General features: G+C 52.1%; 2 protein-coding genes and 1 long non-coding RNA gene across 3 annotated transcripts in view; 1 reads left to right on the top strand and 2 right to left on the bottom strand.

Annotated features, from left to right (window-relative positions):
* LOC102545999 (uncharacterized) overlaps nucleotides 1-3,749 on the bottom strand; it is a 122,014-nt gene extending 118,265 nt beyond the window's left edge. The window contains 5 exon segments of the mRNA XM_072958931.1: nucleotides 1,308-1,530; nucleotides 1,533-1,572; nucleotides 1,608-1,799; nucleotides 2,032-2,197; nucleotides 3,665-3,749. Coding sequence (XP_072815032.1) covers nucleotides 1,308-1,530; nucleotides 1,533-1,572; nucleotides 1,608-1,799; nucleotides 2,032-2,197; nucleotides 3,665-3,749 — 706 coding nt within the window.
* Nucleotides 3,750-5,169: 1,420 nt separating this feature from the next.
* On the top strand, nucleotides 5,170-14,579 carry NR2F1 (nuclear receptor subfamily 2 group F member 1). The gene is made up of 3 exons (XM_072958397.1): nucleotides 5,170-6,060; nucleotides 8,471-8,998; nucleotides 14,054-14,579. Exons 1-3 carry the CDS (start codon nucleotides 5,601-5,603, stop codon nucleotides 14,332-14,334), a joined length of 1,269 nt encoding a protein of 422 aa, XP_072814498.1. The 5' UTR covers nucleotides 5,170-5,600; the 3' UTR covers nucleotides 14,335-14,579.
* Nucleotides 6,588-8,562, bottom strand: LOC140695628 (uncharacterized). Its single transcript, XR_012071326.1, has 2 exons — nucleotides 7,640-8,562; nucleotides 6,588-7,278 (listed from the first exon to the last, which is right to left on the bottom strand). It is a non-coding gene; the product is annotated as an uncharacterized lncRNA (long non-coding RNA).
* Nucleotides 14,580-21,092: the final 6,513 nt, after the last annotated feature.

Below are 21,092 nucleotides of genomic sequence, written 5' to 3'. Positions count from 1 at the left end.
AAGTTGAGCATATGCGCTGCAGGAACGCGCTCTGTTCTCCTGCTTCGCAAAGCGAAGGGTTTCCACTGCTCCGGGCACCGCCACCCAGAGCCCCCCCCCCCCACTTCCGGGACTGAGGCCAGGGGCTGTACCCCCTCCTTCCCTTCCGGAGACGCGGGCGGCTTTGCCTGAGACCTCTCAGGGGCTCCGCTTCTTCCCATCCCCAGGGTCACTCCCGATCCCAGGGGCCTCTTCCAAGTTTGGAAGCTGAAGGTGGGGGCTGGCATGAAGAGCCCACGTGAGGGTGAGTGGGCGCTGCCACTCTGGTGAAGTCTTAGCTCGCCCTCTGCCACGCCTTGCCCCTAGTCTGCAAGGCCGAACCGAGGCCAGCACTGCTTGGCTGGCTCCTTCCCGCGCCCACCCAGCCCCCGGGCGCGGCCCCGGGCGTCGGCTCCCCCGCCCCCCGCGCCCGCCCCGCGCGCCCTCTGACGCAAACGCGCGCCCCTGCCCAGCGCCGAGGAGAGCGCTCTCTTTGGCTTTAATTGAAGCTCTTCCCTTCTTACACACCCGCTCGGCCCTCACCCCTGGGAAGTGACCCCTCCCGCCCCCAGCCCTCTGGCTGCGGCGCGAGGAGTCTGGCAGGGCTGCGGGGCTGGTGCTCTCTCGCCTAGCTGCCGCCGCCGCCGCCGCCGCGTGTTCTCCGCTGGGGAGAGCGGTTTGGTGTCCTTTTTAATCCGCTGACACTATCGCCCACATCAAACAGGCAGCCATCGATCGCGTTACGTTAGGGGATCCCGTTACAAACGGCATCCGCAGGTGGGCGGCAGGAACCCGAGCTCGCCAGGGCCTGGCTGCAGCCAGGCGGGGCCCGCGCAACAGGGCCAGCCTGGCGGACTCCGCAGCCGGCTTCACCACGGCTCCGGTTCGGCACCAGTGGAGGCGGCGGCGCGGGTGCCAAACCTGTGGATCCGCCGCCCCGGATCTTCCGCCCCCAGGCTGGAAGCCCCGCAGCGGTTTCCCGCTGGTGGGGGGTGGGGGTAGAGAATGCGAGTGCGGGAGACCTGTTTTGAATTTGACTGACTTTTGACTGGTAGGATCCTCAGCTCCAGGGCGGCGCCGCGGCCGCGATCCTGGCCTCCGCGCTGCCGCGGGACAGAGGCTGGTGAGGGTCTCTGGAGCAGGCCCAGCAGAAAGTTGTTTTCATCCTGAACCGGCTGACTGGACTGCGGCCGCAGCCTGCAGAGGCCATGCGAGCAAAGGCTGCCTCCCGGCCTGTCCGCGTTATCAACCCCGAGTTCAAAAGAAACGATAATCATTGCGGTACTTGCCTGGTGGGGCAGGATTTAGTCGAGTCTCGCATCTGGTGCCCACGACTCCCGGTCCAGGGTCCGAGGGCGTCTGGGCCCGCGGGCCGGGTGTCCAGGAGGCCTCCGGTTCCCTGGCGCTCGCTCTCGCTTCCTCTTCCACTGGCTCTCTCTCCACGTTCTCTTCCCTTCTCCCTGTCTCCCTCTCTCTGCCTGCTTCCTCTGCCCTCCACTGCCTGCCTCTGTACTATATTGGGGAGTAAAATTTAGAATTTATAAATAGAAAGCCCGTTCTTTTAATCAATTTTTCTTTTTCTTTCTTTCTTTTCTTTCTTTCTTTCTTTCGTCCGTCTTTTAATCGTGTTCATTTCACCTTTTAACTGAGAGCGTTTATTTGGGGAGAGGGGAGAGAGCAAGGAGCCGTTGCCGGCCCCCCTCGCCTCCTCTCCATCAGCTGCGTACAATGGGCCGCCGCTTGCAGAGTGTACTGTCTCTTCATTATTCGAGCTGGAGGGGCTGTGGGGCAGACACGGAAAAGCCTTTATTCTGCTCTTTAAAACCGTCTCTCGTCACTAAGCGGTCGCCTCCTGACTTGTGGGCTAGAGAACCCGGGAAGCACAAAACGCACCCCAAACACGCAGCGCTTCCCAAACCCCTCCCTGGTGAAATTTAAAGTGAGAACGAGTATTTAAATAAAACAAAACCCTACCTCTGTCAATATAGCGTGGCCATTTACTCCCACATTTACCTGAGGGCGTGTTGAGGCTTGGGATGCTGGAGCTGAGACAAACTTTTACGCTCTCCCGAGTCGAGGGGCGGGCGGGCCGGCGCAGCTCCCACCCCCGGCGGCGGCAGCGGCGGCTTTGTCACTCCGCGCCGCTCCACGCCTGCCTGAGCCTGCCTAGGGGAGCGATCTCAAAACGAGGGGGGTGCGAGTGTGCGATTGGAGAATATGTAACTAATAGAAGTATCATTTTCCCCCAGTACGATCTTTCAAGGAAAAAAAAATCCATTGAAAGAATTTTCAAAGTGCTGTCTTCATTTGGAGAAAAGGCACAGGCAGCCTGCCGGGAGGGGAGGAGGGACCCGACTGTGCGCCTCCCGGGCGCGGCTCCCGTCCGCTAGGTGGCAGCCGGAGCCAGCTATTCCTGCAGGCCTCGCGGCGGGACCCGCTCCTCCCGCCCTCCCCTCCTCAGGCGACCAATCGCCTTGGGGTATCTGGCTCGCTCGCCCTTTCCCTCTCTCTTTTCCTCTCTCTCTCTCTCTCTCTCTTCCTCTCTCTCTCTTCCTCTCTCTCTCTTCCTCTCTCTCTCTTCCTCTCTCTGTCTCTCTCCCTCCTTTCTTTCTCTCTACCCCCTCCCCCTCCTCCCCCTTTCCCCCTCCCCCTTCTCTCCTCTCTCCCCTCTCCTGCCTTCCTTCCTTCTCCCTCCTCCCCTCCCCCATCTCCCATCTTATTTCCCTCTCGCACCCCCCTTTCCTCTTTTTGTGGGACTGAGATTTGACTGCACTAACCCCCCTCCCCCAAAAAATATAAGCAGCACTTACTACTGTTTTATTAGTAATTGTTGAAGCGTTGTTTAGTTTGGAACAGCCTGAAGATACCAAAGTAAGGGGAAAGGAAGAAAGAAGGAAAAATCAGATTGATTGAAAACTTTATTTTTAAGATCATCTTTGGGATGAAGAGAAACCGTTGATTCGGATTGATTTGGTGGCAAGAGCTGCAAATTCCAGGAGTGCGTTTTGTTGTAATTAAAGCTGTAATTTTAAAACCAAAATATACTTTGGACCAAAAAATACGGAGTCCCCTACTTTGTTTCTTAAATGAATATAAAGGGAGCAGAATCCACTTATATATGAAAGAGGAAAACAATCCAAACCCCGTATATTTCACGAATCATTACAATGGTAAGAGTTTAATTCCCATTTAAAATGTTCCTAACATTTTCAATGACACTCTTCACGCTCATAGAACCTAATTTTACAAACTTTTCAGAAGAAATCAAAATAATTTCCTTCTAATTCTCTTTTTACCTATTGCAAAGCATTCTTCCCCTCGCCATCCCTTCCCCCTCTGGCGTGCGTGTGTGCGTGTGTGTGTGTGTGTGTGTGTGACCACAGACGACCCATACTAATCAGGTCTCAGAGTAAATAGCAGCGCAGGGCGATCTCAATGTAAATTGCGCTTGTCAGAAGCACACCCCCCTCCCTCACTTTCTTTCCTCCTCCCCTCGCCATCCCCGTCAGTAGGTAGCTAAGAGGGAGGGGGAAAAAAAGAAAGAAAGAAAAAGAGGAGGGGGAGGGGCTCTCCAACCAATGGCGTGCGGGAGGCTTGGCTAACCTTAGCCTCCCATTTTCTCTCCCCCCCGATTCAGGGCTCTGACCAGTCAGTCGCCTTTGATTATCAGTTGCCAGCAGCCCTTCTCTTGGCTCCTTGACACGAGCTCCATATAAGGCAGCGATCTCCATAGAAACGTGTCAGTTTCAATAGTAGTGTCAAAGTTCACTATATACAGACATTCGCGCAGATCCCCCTTTCGGAAACACTGCTCTGCGAGTCCTCCCGTTTAAACGCATTCAATTTTGGGGTCTCTCTCTCTCTCTCTCTCTCCCTCTCCCTCTCTCTCTCTCTCTCTCTCTGTCTCTCTCCTCCGCCTCTCTCTCTCTCTCTCAATCTCTCTTTCTCTCTTCTCTCGCCCTCTCTCCTCCTCTTTTCTTACATATACTACTAGTTGTTTCCCTCGTATTCTTCTTTCTATCCTTTTTCTCCTTCTTCCTTGTCTCTTTCACTCCATTCCTGAAAAAGAGTGAGGGCTAAACTTAAAAAAAAAAAAAGGAGGAGGAGGCACCCCCTTCGTATTCTTCTTATCGTTATTTTATACATATACGATTTTTTTGGAGGGAGGGTGTTGGTTCCCGGCTGAAGAGCACTTATTTAAAATACTAAAAAAAGAACATTTTTGGGCGATCTCCAGGGTTTTTTTAACTAGCTCTGTGTGTTATAGCAGAAGAAGCAGAAGAAGGAGCAAGAAAGAGGAAAAGAAGAGGATTATTTATTCGACCTACTTTGGATGTCTCTGTCGCTTTTTTTATTTTGCAATTCTTTTTCTTCTGATTTTTATTTTTTCTGTTTCGCTGTGAATTCGTCGCCGGCGTGAATTATCTTGTATTTTTCTCCCCCTCCGACACCTCCCGAAAGAAGAAGGCAGCGAGAGCCCGGCGCCACCGGCACAACAAAAAGAGCAAAGTGTGTGATCCTCCTCGCTGGCTGCCTCCCGCTCTCCAGCGCTGCCTTCCTGAATGGCTGGCTGCGTCCGGCCCTGGACCTGGCCCCCCGACACCAGCGCTCCCTGATCGCAGCCGGCAGCCTCGCCCTGCGCCCTGCGCCCTGCTCGGCTCGCCGCGCTCCCCTCAATCCCGAGCCCAGCGAGGGCTCCAGCCGGGACAGCGGCGGCGGCGCGGGCGGCCCCGACCCGGCCTCGGGCTCCGGCTGCGGCTCCGACTCCAGCTCGGACTCCGGCCCGGGCCCCGGCTTCTCCAGCGGCACTCGCCGCTGCAGCTGAGGCGGCGGCTCCAGAGGCGCCTGCAGCCGCGACCTCCTCCGCCGCCGCCACCGCGGCCGCCGCCGCCCTCGCCGGTTTCCTCTATGTCTGCTCTGCCGGCGCGCAGCGCGTAGCCCGAGCGGCCGGCTGGCGGGCGGGCGCCCGGCGCGGGTGAGCGAGTGTGTGTGCGAGTGTGTGTGTGCGCGGGGGTGCGGGCGAGGCGGAGGGTGAGTGTGTGCGCGCGCCGTGGCCCATGCCCGCCGCCCCCGGCGCTGCGCCCCGCGCCGCTCCCGGCTGCCGCCTGTGCCATTTCTGATTTTGCAACTTGGGGAAGAAGAAAAAAGCGAGAGAAGGGAGCTTGCTCGCTGGGGGGGGGTGGGGAGGGGGGGGAAGGAGAGCGTGGCCCCCCCAGGATCGGAGAGCGGGGGGAGCGGGCGAGGGGAGCAGGGGTGTTGGGGGGGGAGCCTGAGAGCCTGGGGGGGCTGCAAAAAGAGAGAAAGAAAACAGCAGGAACCACAACAAAACGCCAGCAGGGCGGGCGGGCGCGCAGCAGCAGCGGGGCGGCCGAGGCAGTAGCGGCGGCAGCGGCGGCGGCGGCGGAGGCAGCGGCCGGTGCCCGGCTCGGGCTCGGCTCCCGCGACCCCGGGGCGCCGGGTGGGCCCCCCCGCCCCCTCCCCCTCCCCCCTTCCCCTTCCCCTTCCCCTCCCGGCGCGCCCGCGCGCCCCGCGGCCCTCGGCGAGCAGCTCGGCTCCCCCCAGCGCTCCCCGGGCCCAAAGATATGGCAATGGTAGTTAGCAGCTGGCGAGATCCGCAGGACGACGTGGCCGGGGGCAACCCCGGCGGCCCCAACCCCGCAGCGCAGGCGGCCCGCGGCGGCGGCGGCGCCGGCGAGCAGCAGCAGCAGGCGGGCTCGGGCGCGCCGCACACGCCGCAGACCCCGGGCCAGCCCGGAGCGCCCGCCACCCCCGGCACGGCAGGGGACAAGGGCCAGGGCCCGCCCGGCTCGGGCCAGAGCCAGCAGCACATCGAGTGCGTGGTGTGCGGGGACAAGTCGAGCGGCAAGCACTACGGCCAATTCACCTGCGAGGGCTGCAAAAGTTTCTTCAAGAGAAGCGTCCGCAGGAACTTAACTTACACATGCCGTGCCAACAGGAACTGTCCCATCGACCAGCACCACCGCAACCAGTGCCAATACTGCCGCCTCAAGAAGTGCCTCAAAGTGGGCATGAGGCGGGAAGGTGAATATTTCTTCTCTGCTTCTCTCCCTGAGCTTTGCCCGCCTCCCCGGCCCTCTTTCTTTCTCTCTCGCGGGGGTGGCTGCTGTATGGGGCTGGGGCTCCTGCGGTCCCGGTCCGTCCCAGCTTCCCCTGTCCCCGCTGCCTTCCTCCCCCAGCGTCTCCCCCCCCCCACTCCCCAGCTCGCTGCCGCTGCCTCCCCCTCCCGGCCTGCGCTCCTCTCCCCGGCTCCTCCACCCCGCCCGCTGCCTGCTCAGGATTGTGTCCCTGGGATCGTGAGCTGTGGCTTAAAATCCCCTTTCTCTGTGCTCGGTGTGTGTGTCCCTTTCCCGCGTGTGCGTGAGGATGCTTGGGGGCTGTGCTGGCATGAACTTGGGGAGCGGTGCTTATTTCCCCCAGAAAACTGTTTCTGTGTTTTTTCATTCCACTTTCCCCTCCACTTCTTCATGCCCTTTATTTAAAATGGGGGAGGGCTGGAAACTAGAGTACTCTGAACCATAGATTCATTACTGCATCATCCTTTTGGAAGCTTAGCTTGGAAAAAGAGGAGTGAGATTTATTGCACTTGTAGGTCTAATTAGGGGGGAAGGGGGGGCTTCTGGCTTGTTCACTGGTTCCCTCTCCTCTTCACCGAGCTGGGGCCGCCTCCTCCAGAGCTGTGGCCTTGTTTTCACCCCTCTACTTTGAAAGGAAAGTTTGTGACTGAACCGTGCTTTCATAGTTGTGTCATTTTTTTTAAAGCATGATACTCGTTTTATTTCTTCATCAAACTCCACCCTCTGCTTAAATACTGCATACAAATTACAATTTACAACGGCATTTACCGATCCTTCTGATTTGGCTATAATGCATAGGCTGCAGCTGGCAGGAGCTTCCACATCATTTAATCCCTGTGTTGTATGGGTTTGGTTTCTCTTAACACAACTTTTGATGTTGTATTTAGATATGCTTCATGTTCATGTGGCAAGAGATGCAGTACTTTTCTTATAAATATATTTAGCCATTTACAGTTAAAGTTTATCTCCTGACAATCATTAAAAATGTCTTATAGTCAAATTAGTGAACCAGTCAATTTTGCAGAATGCAGATTACTCCTTCTTGTAATTGACTTTAAAATTATATTTTATATGCCACAAGAAAAGAAATTGAATTCCTTCAGATCTCAAGGAGGAGACAAATATGACGACTTCATTTCTAGCTCCAGGGAGATTTTGTAGGCATCTGAAAAAAAAAAACTTTGAATTGTACTCTCATTTAATTGAAAAATAACTGACAAGTTCAAACTATAATTAGAAAAAAGTATTCTAGCTGTTATGTTTCAAGAACTTAAATTTCATTGGGGCATGCATTAAAATTAGAATCAACGTAAACTTAAGGAAATAGTGTACAACCTGAAGTAAGATAACTACGTGTACATGGACATATCTATATTAATTTGTTGGGGGGGAGAGTTTAGTAGCCCTAACTTTTCCTAAAGTTGTCTTTGTTTACATGGCAATTTAAAACGCTGGCATTGTTGAAGTAAAACATACACATTAAAAAAAAAACTTTGGTCAGCTTTAAGAACTCAAAGCATGCTTACGTTTTGCATTCAGATGGTTAATGAATCCAGTGTTTTTGCAGTTGCAAGCTCGTGCATTCACTGGGCAAAAGCTGGCTGCAGGTTGCAGTGGCACCGCGCAGGACAGACATTAATTATATTTCCCACTTTTTTCAATAATGTTTGGCTACTGTAAGTTGAACTTTTTCTTGAAATTTTTCAATTTTCTGTTGCTTTTAACAGTGAGAACTTTGTGTGTGGGGCGATGGGGAGGAGTGGGTAGGGGAGGGGTGCTGGATACTTGTTTTCTATTCAAAAGTTGTAAGTGGTTAGTAGGGTATGTAACTTGTATCTATTTTAAGGATAATTCTATAGCATTTTTAGAGACTATGGAAACGTTTTGGGCAAAACCTCCTTGCTTGCAAATGAAGAGGCAGCTAGGCGTTTGCCTAGAACCACAACCCTTCTCTGGTTTCGCCTGTTTTTGTTTTTGTTTTACCCTGATTTGGTTCTTTCTGGAGGGGTGAGTGGGATCTCATTAATCTGTGTGTTATTCCGTGGTGGTGGAGGTGTGGGTAGCACTTTCTTGGCCATGCCGGGCTGGGGGCCTTGAAGTCAGGCCTAGTTCTGGTAGGGCTGGGAAGGCCAGGGGCGCAGGAGATGGCTGGGCATTCCGAGCCGCGGAGCTGGAGGGCTTCGCCCCAGATTTCCTCCCGGTGTGGGCCGTGAGTGAGAGCGAGAGCGAAAGAAGACGCGCCGGGAGCCCTTGGCTTCGGGAAGAGGCTCTGCATTGTGTCGGGTGCGCTTCGGCACGGCGATGTTCGCAAGCCCCCTGGATGCACATTGCCTCTTTTCTCTCTTTCTTTTTGTCAGCGGTTCAGCGAGGAAGAATGCCTCCAACTCAACCCAATCCAGGCCAGTACGCACTCACCAACGGGGACCCCCTCAACGGCCACTGCTACCTGTCCGGCTACATCTCGCTGCTGCTGCGCGCGGAGCCCTACCCCACGTCGCGCTACGGCAGCCAATGCATGCAGCCCAACAACATCATGGGCATCGAGAACATCTGCGAGCTGGCCGCGCGCCTGCTCTTCAGCGCCGTCGAGTGGGCCCGCAACATCCCCTTCTTCCCGGATCTGCAGATCACCGACCAGGTGTCCCTGCTACGCCTGACCTGGAGCGAGCTGTTCGTGCTCAACGCAGCCCAGTGCTCCATGCCGCTGCACGTGGCGCCGCTGCTGGCCGCCGCCGGCCTGCACGCCTCGCCCATGTCCGCCGACCGCGTCGTGGCCTTCATGGACCACATCCGCATCTTCCAGGAGCAGGTGGAGAAGCTCAAGGCGCTGCACGTCGACTCGGCCGAGTACAGCTGCCTCAAAGCCATCGTGCTGTTCACGTCAGGTGAGGCTGCGGCCGCTGGGAGGGCAGGCCGCGCCGGGAGCGACCGCAGGCCCCGCGCCGCCCGGGCCCGGCCTCCTGCGCGGCGCCGCCGCGCCCGGCGCGGCCGGGCCCTCGCACGACCTTGGGCCTGGCCGGCCCCGGCGGCCCCGGCGCGGGGAAGCGACCGGTGGCGCCGCTGCCATCTTGGGAGCGTGGCGGTGCGGGAGCTGAGGCGGCGCGGATGGGGACGGCGAGGTGGCCCGACCCAGCGTCCTGGACCCCCGCGCCCGGCCGCAGCGGGGGCCGGTGCGTGTCTGGTGGGGGGCGGGGTGGCGGTGCCGTGGATCCGTCTGGCTGCGTGTGTGTGCGGTGTGCTTGTGTGTGTGATGTGCGTGCGCGTGTGTGCCAGAGCTTAGCGTTTCTGGGGGAGGAGAAGGAAGGAAGAGAACGTGGGAATGTGGCTTTCTCCTCTGTGTGGCACGCTCCCCGGCTGAGTTTCCCAACACAGTGAGACAAACAGAGAGAGGTGGGAGAAGAATACGTGCAAATAAATCATAAATAATCCCGCTTTATTGCTGCCTGATTTTCCCTTATCGGAAACCATTCATGTTTGCAGTTGCTGAGGTTATTGAGGGTCGTAAAAAGCGGATTCGACCTAAACAAGAAAGATAAAAAACAAAAGCAATCCTGTAGAACCCGCAAGTATGGAAGGATTCCTACCCCTGGGATAAATCTCATAGGCATGCAAAACGCACGAACACTGGAAATTTAACAGAGTGCCTTAAAAATATCAAATTAAATGTGGGCAGTGGTAACATGCATGTTAACAATTTCTCTTATGATAGATGGTTCAAATTAACTTCCAGGAAAGTGCATTAACGTTGCCTTTGAAGGCTCTGGTCTGAGCCTCTGAGAACACTGCCCGCCTTTTATTATTGTAACCTGCAAGAGGGAAACATATAAACACCCAGGACAGCAGGTAATGGGGGGCAATATAAACAAAGCCAGAAAGGACGCTGGTGGGGAACAGAGCTGCTCAAACTGGGTCTCAGGCCTTGCCCACTGTGAGTAGGGATAGTTGCAGTTTTACCACCATTATTGGCGCTATTGTTTTTAATTCCTCCATTCAGAGAACAAATAAACCATCTTAATAAATCTATCCTAGAGCCAGGACCTCCAAAGGCCAAATTAAAACCATTCTTGAGCAGAGATGGCAAAACTCCTTTCCCAAGGCCTTGTTGAACAGTAAGCAGTGGTATAATCTATCAATATTTCTTGGCTTTCATGCGTGAAGAATCGTATTTACATTGTATTAAAATGACTCTTAAATTTGCACAATATTGTAATGTAGCAAATGTAGTATTAATATCGATCTGAACAGCAGATAATTTATTTAGACAAGAGCATCTCATTTGTATGCAGGGTGGCCTGAGCCATGGACTTGGACTGCCCCCCTTTTACTTTCAGTGCAAATGCAGGTCTGCTAGTGGGAGAGGGAGTTATTCTTTGCAAGAGGATAAAGTGCGAACTTAAAACAAATGGAAGATTTATTGAATAGCCTCCTCGGTGTTTGAATGCATTTTATCTTAATAAGTCTTCTTGATGGAAACGTGTTTTTCAAAAGTGACAAAGAGCCTGGGAAGCAGCGACCGGGTTGGTTTAGCTCTGGCAGGCCTGGGGCCTGGCTGGCTCTCCACTACCGGGCTCTTTAGCCAAATTAATCAGGAAGCAAGCCAGTGTCAGGGAAGCTGGAGTTTTAAAATCTCATCTAGTGAGGTGTCTTGAAGTAGAAATGTGACTTGGAGCTGGACAGAGGTCTTCTCAAGAAAAGTCTCACCTTCCTTTTCCTTGTCCCCCCCTAAGGTTCTTTGAATCCCCTTGACTTTTCTGATCTCATGCCCTTTCCCAGAGAGAGGCAAGGACTGTGCAGGCTGCGGGGAAGGTTGTGGAATTATTCATGCTTTTCTTTCAACTTCCCACCCTAAACCGTCCCTGGGAAAAGTGTTCCTTTAAAAAAAAGTTTCCCCAAAGAAGTTTCTTGAACCAAGTCTTCAAGGTGCAAGGGAGGCCGAGAAGTGAACAATAACATTATTTTGTTCGAAAATTGCAAGCAGAATATCTGAAAATGGAAATAGAGCTGTCAGTAGTAATTCACCCCCCTCTTCCATACAACACATTTCCACTTTTGACTAAACTTGTTTTGATTGCTAGCCAGAAGGGAATTCATGGGAAGCCTTCTCAAAATCATCCAACTTTTAAGTGAACTTTGAATGATGGAAAAGACAGTTTTAGACATATTGTCCAACGAAGTTTGCTCCGGCTAAGTATTTGAAGCTGGCACGGGGGTTCCCTGTGGTGGTTTTCACATTTGGCCTCCGGATGGTATGTTTAATCCTTAATATTCTGGACAGCATCCAACGACTAGGTCATGACCTGAACTTACTTTTTTTAAAAAAAAAATTCATTAATTCATACACCTAAATATTCCCTCAAATAAATGAGACTTTTCCCTGAAAGAAGCCATCTAGTTAACATAAATACAATAAATCCATTTTCAGCACAATAATAACTTTGATTTCCAGTTATGGCAGCTGATTACATCTATATTTCCTGAACACTGAACTCTTCTGAATGCACAACATGAAATACTTTCTGTGCACTACAAAGGCTAGGCCAGGAGGGCCCGAGCAGTAGTGGTTATTTATTTACATAATTTCTTTTCCATATACTGTAGAAGAAATATTGAGCGTTCCCATATTGACACTACTGTATAAAAAGTGAGACATGAATTTTGCACGTTCTGCCTCCTTTTCTTATCTGGGATAGAACTCCCGGAGTGTAACTTGGTTCTGCATCACACACCCTGCTCACCTTGTTTTGCTACCACAACCACCCAGTGGATCTGGGAGCTCAGACTGTCTGTCCACAGTTGGGGGAATCCTGTTGCAGAGATACCCAGAGCAGGAAGGAATATCTAGAATGAGAAGCCAGGCCCGATCCTGCCTGAGGGAGGCCACCAGGCTGGCCGGGTGACACCTTGCAGCCGGGCCCAGCTACAAGCATTCTGCCTCCGAAGGAGTGAAGAACTCACACAGCCAGCACAGGACCCAGGCATGCCTCCCCTGGGCTTGTTTCCTTCGGTGTAGCCTAGCTGGGAGAAGGTAGTGACCTTGCACTCTGGGAGCCCCAATTGTGAATATCAGATAAATATTTTACAGACCTGAAGAGATGCCATGTGGGTCCTTTAAAAAAAATCTGCTGGGGCAGCAATGGGTCCCTTTCATACTGCGCTGTCTAAGGCTGAAAGGGATTCTGTGGCATTATGGGCAGATAATGCATGTAAAGTAAGATATAAGTAAATATGAGTCTGTATGGCGGTCATTCAGCAAGACCAGGTTAGCATGCAAGGCCAAGGGCAGGCCTCACAGTCCCCTCTCTAAGTATCAAGGCCCCAAAGTGCTCGTGCCTTCACCCTGCTAGCCATAAAATCTCACTGACTTCCCAAGTCAAGCGAGTGTGGATGCACATAAATGGCTGGCTAGAGTAATTATACATCTGAGAGGAACCCAGTCTGGATCTGGGGTCAAAGGAGACCTGCCTCAGAAGTTCCTGAATTATCACTAGGTTTATTTGTATTTTTGCTCAAGGCCATAGCCTTATAGATGAAGGTATTAGAATGCTTTGTAAATCCCAGTTCTTGAAATATGGAGACATAAAGCTCAGAAACTTAGCAGACACACGTTTCATTTTGAATCATTTGCTGTGTCTTCTTAGAGTCACACTTGCCCACTCTCAATTATATAATGCCCTTTTGGGGGCACTGCCATGCATGAATTTCTTCCCAGATCTATATATTAGCAAACTCTGCCTTTGATCTCTAGTCAACCTCCTGACTGGCTAAGGGATCCTCTGTGATCTTCCTATTTTAAAAATATTTATTATTAATATAAGAAACAACGCGGGTGTTTGAACTTGGAGAGGAAGCCTTCACTTCATTCCTGTGATTCCACCTTCCTTTTCATTTGCTTGCCTCTGGTTAGTTGATAGAGTATAAACTGCTGTCTTGAAATATTTTAAGGAGAACAAGAAGGAGCCTTGGTTGATGTTTTGAGATGGTGTACAGGTGCCTTTTTCTCCCTTGGTCTTGCCGCAGGAAGCCTATCTCCCCAAGTCCTCCCTCAACTCCCCACCTCTCGGTTCTCAAGCAGCAACGGCTGCCTGCAGCCCAGCTTTGTGTCTGATCATGAAGACGTCTCCTTTCTGCAGCCTGGAGTAACTGAGCCATATTCCTCCTGATTATTATACAGCTTACAGAGATGTGACCAATTTTCAATTACTTGATCTAAGGCACAGATAGAAGTGTATACCCTTACTTAGGACGTGCTGCAGAGTCCTTGCTTGCATAGATAGTGGATCACAAATCCTGTACTGCTAAAGCTTGGGCTTGGTCTGATTCCAGGCACTCCAGCCCATGATTTCTTACCCCCTCCCATGTCTGTTCACTATACAATCCAGGTTCTCCTTGAGGTTTCTGGTTGGGGTCATTTGGGTTTCAGAGGGGGACTCTAAGAAGCCTTTTAGAACCGCCTCCAGGCTGCATATTTCTTCAGGGCTCCTGAACACACCAAAACCAGGGGCAAAGGGGGCAGAAGTCCTCCCTTTAATGAGCACAGTGGAAAAGATGCTCCCCTGCAGGCGGAGGACAGGTTGCTACGCATAGCAAACATGGCTCCAGCATCGTACATTATTTAATCCAAAGGTGAAAGAGGAAAAACAAAGGGACTAGAGCGGTTGCTGCCTCTGCATGTGTGTACTTCCTCTCTCCATCTCCCCTAGGCTTGGTGGGGTTTGATTTGCTTTTATTTTATTGGGGCCTGGGAGAAGAAATGGTAAGGAAGGAGTAGGGAGGCACGGACGGGAGGATTTCTTTTCTTTTTTCTTCTATTTCTCTTTTTTTCCCCTCTGCTCCTTAAAAGAAAAAACAAATTAATGGCTCGTTGTTTGTGACTTCGCTGTTCGCTGACCTAACGGTGTAACCCCTCCCCTCGTCTCTCCTTCCTGTGGCTGCTCGGGCAGATGCCTGTGGCCTGTCGGATGCCGCCCACATCGAAAGCCTGCAGGAGAAGTCTCAGTGCGCGCTGGAGGAGTACGTGAGGAGCCAGTACCCTAACCAGCCCAGCCGCTTCGGCAAACTGCTTCTGCGACTGCCCTCGCTGCGCACCGTGTCCTCCTCGGTTATCGAGCAGCTCTTCTTCGTGCGTTTGGTAGGTAAAACCCCCATCGAAACTCTCATCCGCGATATGTTACTGTCTGGGAGCAGCTTCAACTGGCCTTACATGTCCATCCAGTGCTCCTAGACCTCGGGCGCTTCCCACCTGCCCCCGCCCCCCTAGAGACTCAGAGGACGGCGGGGGCTTTGGACTCCAAAGCCGCAGGGACAGCGGGCGGCTGATGCAGGGTGCAGCGGCCGGGCAGGCCGGGCAGAGGGGAGGAGGGCCGGGACGACAGGAGCAGCCCACCCTGCACAAATGCAACCCGAGCTGCAAACCAGGAGAAAAAGACTCTTTTTAGGATCAGATCTGTGAACACGTTGGAAAGGAAAGAAAAAAGGACCTTGTGTCTGGTGAGGAAAAGAAAAACGATTTTGGAAGACAGGACCATGAAAATTTTAATAAAACAGAAGGAGACTAATGGACCTTCCAGGATTTATTGTGGACGGATGTGGATATATTCTGTACAGAAAACAACACACATGGAGGTGGACTGAATCCTATGTAGAAACACACACACACACAGACACACACAAACACACACCCCCCCAAACATTGTTATTCATTTTGTAAAATACTAGTCTTTATTTTCATTTTTTTGTAAAATTTAAACATCGTATGCACATAAAAAAAGAAACAAGAATTAGGGGAAAATAACATTTTCCAGATAATTATAAAAAATTGTCCTGTGTCTATGTATCTATATCTGTTTTGTATTTTTTTCTGGTTCCAAACCAGATTTCCTGTGATTCTATACTAATAATTTTTGATATAACCCTTTGCTTCTTATAATGAGTGCGATATATGTTGTCAAGGCTGTTCTTCAAGAATTAAAATTGAAGTGAAAATTTAAACAAAAAAATAAAAGAATTTAGCAAAACCCATGTGTCCGGTTGCTTGACAGATGTCATCAGTGCAAGAAAACCCTCCAATTTCCACCCCAATAATTATTAGAATGGGAAAAGTTGGGGTGGGAGGACTCTTAAGGTCCGTTACCAAGTTGGCTAGATTTATTTCCTAAAACCAAGCAGCTGTCTTGGTTTTGTAAATTCACAGGGCCAGGCTCTTCGGGGGCCAGGGTGAGCAGGGAGGGCAGGGCACTTTGTTGCTGGAGGCAGCTTTTGTGAACTTGTAGGTGGTAGGCAGCTGGCACGGAGCTGGGCCCGAGGCTGGGGTAGGTGCCCTGTGAACCAAGTCTGCGCTGCCTGCTTCAGTGACTGCAGGTGGGAATTTGCCTGGCTGGAGAGGCATAGAGCCCTGGACGTGGGGGTTTCAGGATGGAAAAGGCCACTCAGACTTCTTTGCACCTTGCCTGTGACCGGAAGGTCGGAGTCTCCCCAGCTCTGGGCAGGAGTTGAGGCCTCAGAGCTTCGAGCCCTGGCTTTGCTCCCCTGCTCCCCAGGTAGCTGCTGGGAGCTGGCTATGGTTTGCTTTTCACTGCAGACCCTGGAACAGGGGTTCCCTGGAGGGCCCACAGTGGCCAGAAGGGCTCCACTATGGTACTTAGGGGTATGGACCTAGAACCTAGGAGTTGAGGAGCTAGGCTGGAGCAGATTCTTTCCAGAAGTGACATTTGAGTTCTAGTGGCCCTTTCAGGGCAGAAACCTCCCACTGAGGTCTCTCCTTGGGTTTGCGTGGGGGGCTGCTCTCTCTAACAGCTTTCAGAGCATGAATGTTTTATAGGATCCGAGTCAGCACTGAGAGAACACATACTGCCAAGGGAGCGTTTCCTTAACATACTAATAAAGCCAGATCTTTTAAAATAACACCTCTCGCCTCTTCCCCCTCCCCCAGCCACAAATAGGTCTGGATAAGGCAAGAGCTTCCCTTTCAGAAGTCGTTGGCAAAGTTTTGCTCTCAATTTGCTGTCTAGAAGTTTCCAGGTTGCCCCACCTTTTAAAAAATACATTAACAAGCTCTAACCCACCTAAAGTTTTAATATTCTGGGAGCAGTGCAGCCTGGCAATGCCATGCTCTCTGTGAAGAAGCCCTGCAAGTCCGCCTGGGAACTGGGCTGATACCATAGGGTGGCTGGGCTATGGAGGGTATAAGGTGTGGAGCCCCTCAGTGGCTGGGGCTCTCCTGCCTTCCAGCAGATCCCACCTGGCCCTGAGCTTCATCCTTTGCACCACACCCAGGGGCAACGGTTTTGATCCTAGGCTGACTTCCTTGCAGATTGGGCACCCAAGGCTGGAGGAGTGCAGGAAGAACTCATATTTAACTGCTAACCACCTCCCAGAAAGTCTCTGGAAGCCCTCCCAGGGAGTGTGGGAATTGGGGTGGGGTAGGCTGCTGCTGGGGCAAGGCGGGGGGAGGGGAGCTGAGCTGCCTCCAAGCGCTCACCGATCTTTCCTGCCTTTCTTGAAATGAGATGTAAATATATTCATTACAGTGTGATCCCTCTGATGAAAACAGATAAACATTTTCATAGGTCGGAAACGTATTTTTCAATTAATTTCAATATGGAGGCCCAAGCACCAGGCACCGCGCATGGGAGGGCTGGCACTTGTTCCAGGGCCCAGAGATGACAGTGCTAACTGGGCTCTTGCCCAAAGGGGTCAGGAGGGTTGCCCACAGCCTGAGAAATCCCAGCGACCTTTCTAAACCTGGGCCTAAGACCGGGGTGATTAGCACAGCAAAAGAAGACCAGGCCTTCCTACTGCCTCACAGACTCCCTCACAGGTTTGGTCTAGGAACCAGGAGGCCTCGGGGCTGAGCAGAAGGGAAGGGCAAGAGATGCGCTCCTCCTGAGCTGGGCGGGGTCCTCTGGAGCCCGGCAGGCAATGGGTTTCTCCTCTGCTGTCTCCGTAGTGGCTGGGGCAGTCTCACATGCATTATCCACAGAGAGACATTCAGCTTCAGAGGGCTCTGTGTGTCTCAGAGAGACGGAGCCTTCCAGGGACTCAAGGGCCATGAGCGCCCCTGCAGAGAAGGAGAGGCTGTCCGCGATCCGACTTGAGACTTTCCACTCTCAGAGCACGCAGTCGGCCCCGTGAATCTGCTCGCTCTAAGGGAAGGTTTAGCAACTGAGACAGAGGTATCTGAGCCACGTTTGAGCCTCCTGACAACCAGGAAGCGTTGTCTCTGCCCCGGGCCATCTAAAACTCCTCAGCTGGGCTGATCAGTGGCTGCGGCCAGAGCACTAAGGGCGGAGCGGCTTGAGGCCTCCTCGCAGTGCGGAGGAGCAGCCCCAGTCGAGGCTGGGCTGCCCCCTACACCGCTCAGTGTCCTGTGCTTCCTCAGACCTTAGGAGCCACTGGGCAGAAGGCCATGTGAAGCAGGTGGGAGCCTCCTCTGCCTGGGTGGCCGCCCGGAAGCCCCTGAGCAATGAGCCCACCTTCCAGCCAAGCGCCAGGGGGAGCCCTGGGACCCGGGTATGAGGCGGCAGGAAGGGGTAGGCCTGACAGTCAGCTGGGGGCACGCAGCACTAAGGACTCGGCAGGGTAGGGCTGGCCTAACTGGGCGGGGGAGAATCGACGGGCCCCCCCAGGGCCAGAGAAAATACATCTTAACAGCTGGAGAGCGGAACACACAAGGTGACTTCGCTCTGGAAATTACCTGTGACATATGAAAGTCAAACGTTTCCATTTCTAACCCAAACACTTGCTGGGCGACTTAGAATTTTAGGGGCTTTGAAGTCGATTTAAACTACTTTAGCCACAGTCTTGCTGAAAACATCAAAAAGGCTGTCTCGGGACTTGCTCTCCCCTGGAAATCTCTGGGGAGCCTGGCTGAGCCTTATCTGCCACGGAAGGGACAAGGACTGGCGCAAGGGAGTTAAAATACGAACTTTGCCCCCACGCGCACATCCCAACCTGCAACCGGGCCTGGCGGAAGCACGGAGATGGAGAAGGGCCTCCCTCCCTGCCGCCAGAACAACGTTGGGCTTCCGGGACTTTGCCCCTCGGAATAGTTCAGACTCTCGATCTCTGGCAGCCACCGAGGGTCTTAGTCCGCTCCTAGGAACCCCTCCACCAAGCTCTGCGCTCAGTTGCACTGAGGGTCTGGAGGCCCCTCCATCCAAGCCTACCTGAGCTCGTCTGCTTGGAGCGTGCAAAATTTATTTTTTAAAATGCTCCTCCTCCTCCGCTTACAGGCAGTCCTTATATCCCTTGCAGTGGCAGACTCACCTCCATAAGCTCCTGGATTCCTCAAAACAAATCACCTGAATGCCTCTGCCGTGGGAAACCTTGATGGAGGAGCGTGGGGAGGGTATGCAGGGAGACACAAGTGGGAACTAATAAAACTCTTGTTAGAGGGCCTGCTCAGGCTCCGTGGCGTCACTGGGCCTTTTACTTGGAAAGCCAAAGAGTTGTATTCCTAAATGAGTTAAAGACCCATTTACCTCTGTCGTGTTCTATTCATCAAGCCACAAGTTGAGAGTTCCTAACATGAAACTATTTGTTTGCTTACACAACCAGCTGGGCGCAATTTCACGTCTGAGATATCTATCTGAAAGCGCCTCTCATTTATTATCTCTCCTTGTCAGCGAATCCATTTTCCAGCTCCCCCTCCCCCGTTTGGACATTATTTATTTATTTATGGTGGGACGTCTTTGCCTGGGAGGACCTGGGTCTGGAATGCTCCCAGGGGAGCGGTCGCTCCCTACGCGGTTTCTGCTGCGCCCAGGGCGCGTGGACCAGGGTCCAGCCGAGGCGAGCTCGCCGCCACTGCCACCGCTGACCCCAGCTGGCCGGCCGGCCGGCCAGGGTGTGGGGCGGGCAGCGGGTGGGCCTGGCCGGACCCTGCGGAACTGGCTTTCTCCCTGGATGTCCTCCCCGCTAGCTCTCCCAGAGTAAGCCACAACCACCTGTGCGAAGAGGGGGTGGGAGGAGGTCCGAGAGAGGAGTCCAGGAGCCTCTTTCGGAGATGGGGGCCCGAGATACGGATTTGAGAGATGCATTCACAAAGCCTCACCTAGTCTCATGGGGCCAATTTCTTCTCCGGGCCGGAGCGCCGAGTGAGTAACCAAGATGTAAATAGTTGTGTGATGGGTTGGGGGAGGAGGCAGCGCATTTATTGTGTGTGCAGAGGGGAGAAGGCTGCACGTGGTTTCAATTTTGAAGCACAAAGAAATAACATGCAATGCAGAAAATAGGTTTATGAATGTAATTGAGAGGAAAGAAAACAATTAACACGGTGCAAGGTTGCACACTTGATTCGCCACCCCTCGCCTTCTCTTCTACCCTAATTTTGAGAAATCCGGATCATGTGAATAGAGTAGGTCTAGGCAGTTGGATCCGGCTGACAAGGGAACCCCTGATGGAGATCACAGTGATGGGTGGATAATGTGTCTATCCATCTCCTAGTCGGCTAAGGCCTCCTCCAACCAAGCTGAAAGCAAGAGATCAAATCCCCAAGTCCAGCGTATAAAACAGCCCCAGTTGCAAAGATAGAAAGGCGAAGGGGTGTCTGTAAGGGAGGGGAGGGAGAGAGACATAGTGGGAGATTTCTTTAAGACAGACCAGGCTGGTCTCTGCAAGCTATCCTATTGTGTTGATTTAGGAAGACATTTGCTGTATATAACGTTTAAGGCTGATAATATCATTGCGCAGCCAGATAAATAAAGCGTTGGCCCAACTGTGGGGTCAGCGATCGATCTCTGGGCTCAGAGGAAAAAGGAGAGACACAGGGTCGTGCATGAGCCTCTGTCTCTGTGCTTGTCAGTCGGCATGCATGAGCCTGAGTGTGTGTGAGCGTCAGGGTGTGCGAGAGAGAACCAAGTCTTCAGCTGGCCAAGAGGCTCATTAGCATTCCTAACCCATGGACCTGCGCTGACAACTAACAGAGATATCCCGCTCACCACCAGGCCTCCTCTCCTTTTGTCTTCAGATCTGGAGGAGAAAAAGATTTCTCGGGTGGAAGCTGGGTCCTGAACTTCCATGTGGTTGTTGGAGATTCAGGGTATTGAAAAATACAAACAAAACAAAAACAAAAAAGAAAACCCAAAAACATTCCAGGATCTTGCCCGATCTCTTACTCTGCTTTTAAAAACTTCCCTCCTAAAAAAGAAACTTTTTTGATTTTCTTTCTCCAAGTGTAATATGCTTGTTGAAACTCCAAGCTTAAATGAGAGAGAAAATCCTCTGAAAATATTTTGCCATTTCTCCTTGTTGACACTCAGCGAGGTGGATGTTTATATGTTTGGCTCACATACACATGTAAAACTGGTACTTGTAGTTAAAGATTTCTAGCATATAGCAACCAGGGGTTGTCTGAGCTTTTTCTCTTCTTTTTTCTGCTTGCTTTTGTTTTTATCATGATAAAGCTCATTTTATTTTCTGTAATAAATGTCCTGCTTATTACTTAATCACTCTTCGTTGTTTGAATAAAGCACATCTTTCAAAATTAAGTGGGATCTAATTTTCTATTAACTATCAGAAATAAGCAATTTTAAAGGCCTACACTCTTCTAAGAAACAGTTAAAAATTATAGTCATTTGTGCAACTTTAATCACCTTACACCTATTGGGGGGGGTCTCTTAACCATATCTCACAGGGGTAAATAGGCATCCACTCTGCTCTCCTAGATCCAGTGCCTTGAACTCTATCAAACGAGGCAGATAGTTTTACATTGGAGTGTACAAATTATCCCATGTTGACAGATGTTTGTCACTTAGTAACTTCTTTCCAAGTTTTTCCCCCTCCCCTAAGCCTCCTTTCTAGCTTGCTTTGTTGTTTTAAAATATGCATGTCTCTCACTGGAATGCCAGTCACGAGTGCAAACTTTGTGTCCAACCTCCCACATGAAATGATCCTTTTAGAGGGAACTCGATATGTCTCAATCTGCACTTCACTCAAAGCCTCTGGGTACGGGGCCACTCACTCACTGGTCCTGGCTCCAAA

Source organism: Vicugna pacos, chromosome 3, assembly GCF_048564905.1.
Source record: "Vicugna pacos chromosome 3, VicPac4, whole genome shotgun sequence".
Classification (NCBI taxonomy): Eukaryota; Metazoa; Chordata; class Mammalia; order Artiodactyla; family Camelidae; genus Vicugna; species Vicugna pacos.
Note: the sequence above shows the minus strand (reverse complement) of the source record. Positions and strands in the feature narration are given on the sequence as shown.

Coding starts and splice junctions, on each gene's coding strand:
- NR2F1 (XM_072958397.1), top strand. CDS start 5,601: ATGGCAATGGTAGTTAGCAGCTGGCGAGATCCGCAGGACGACGTGGCC. Junction 6,061..8,470: donor AGTGGGCATGAGGCGGGAAG/GTGAATATTTCT, acceptor TCTTTTTGTCAG/CGGTTCAGCGAGGAAGAATG. Junction 8,999..14,053: donor CATCGTGCTGTTCACGTCAG/GTGAGGCTGCGG, acceptor CTGCTCGGGCAG/ATGCCTGTGGCCTGTCGGAT.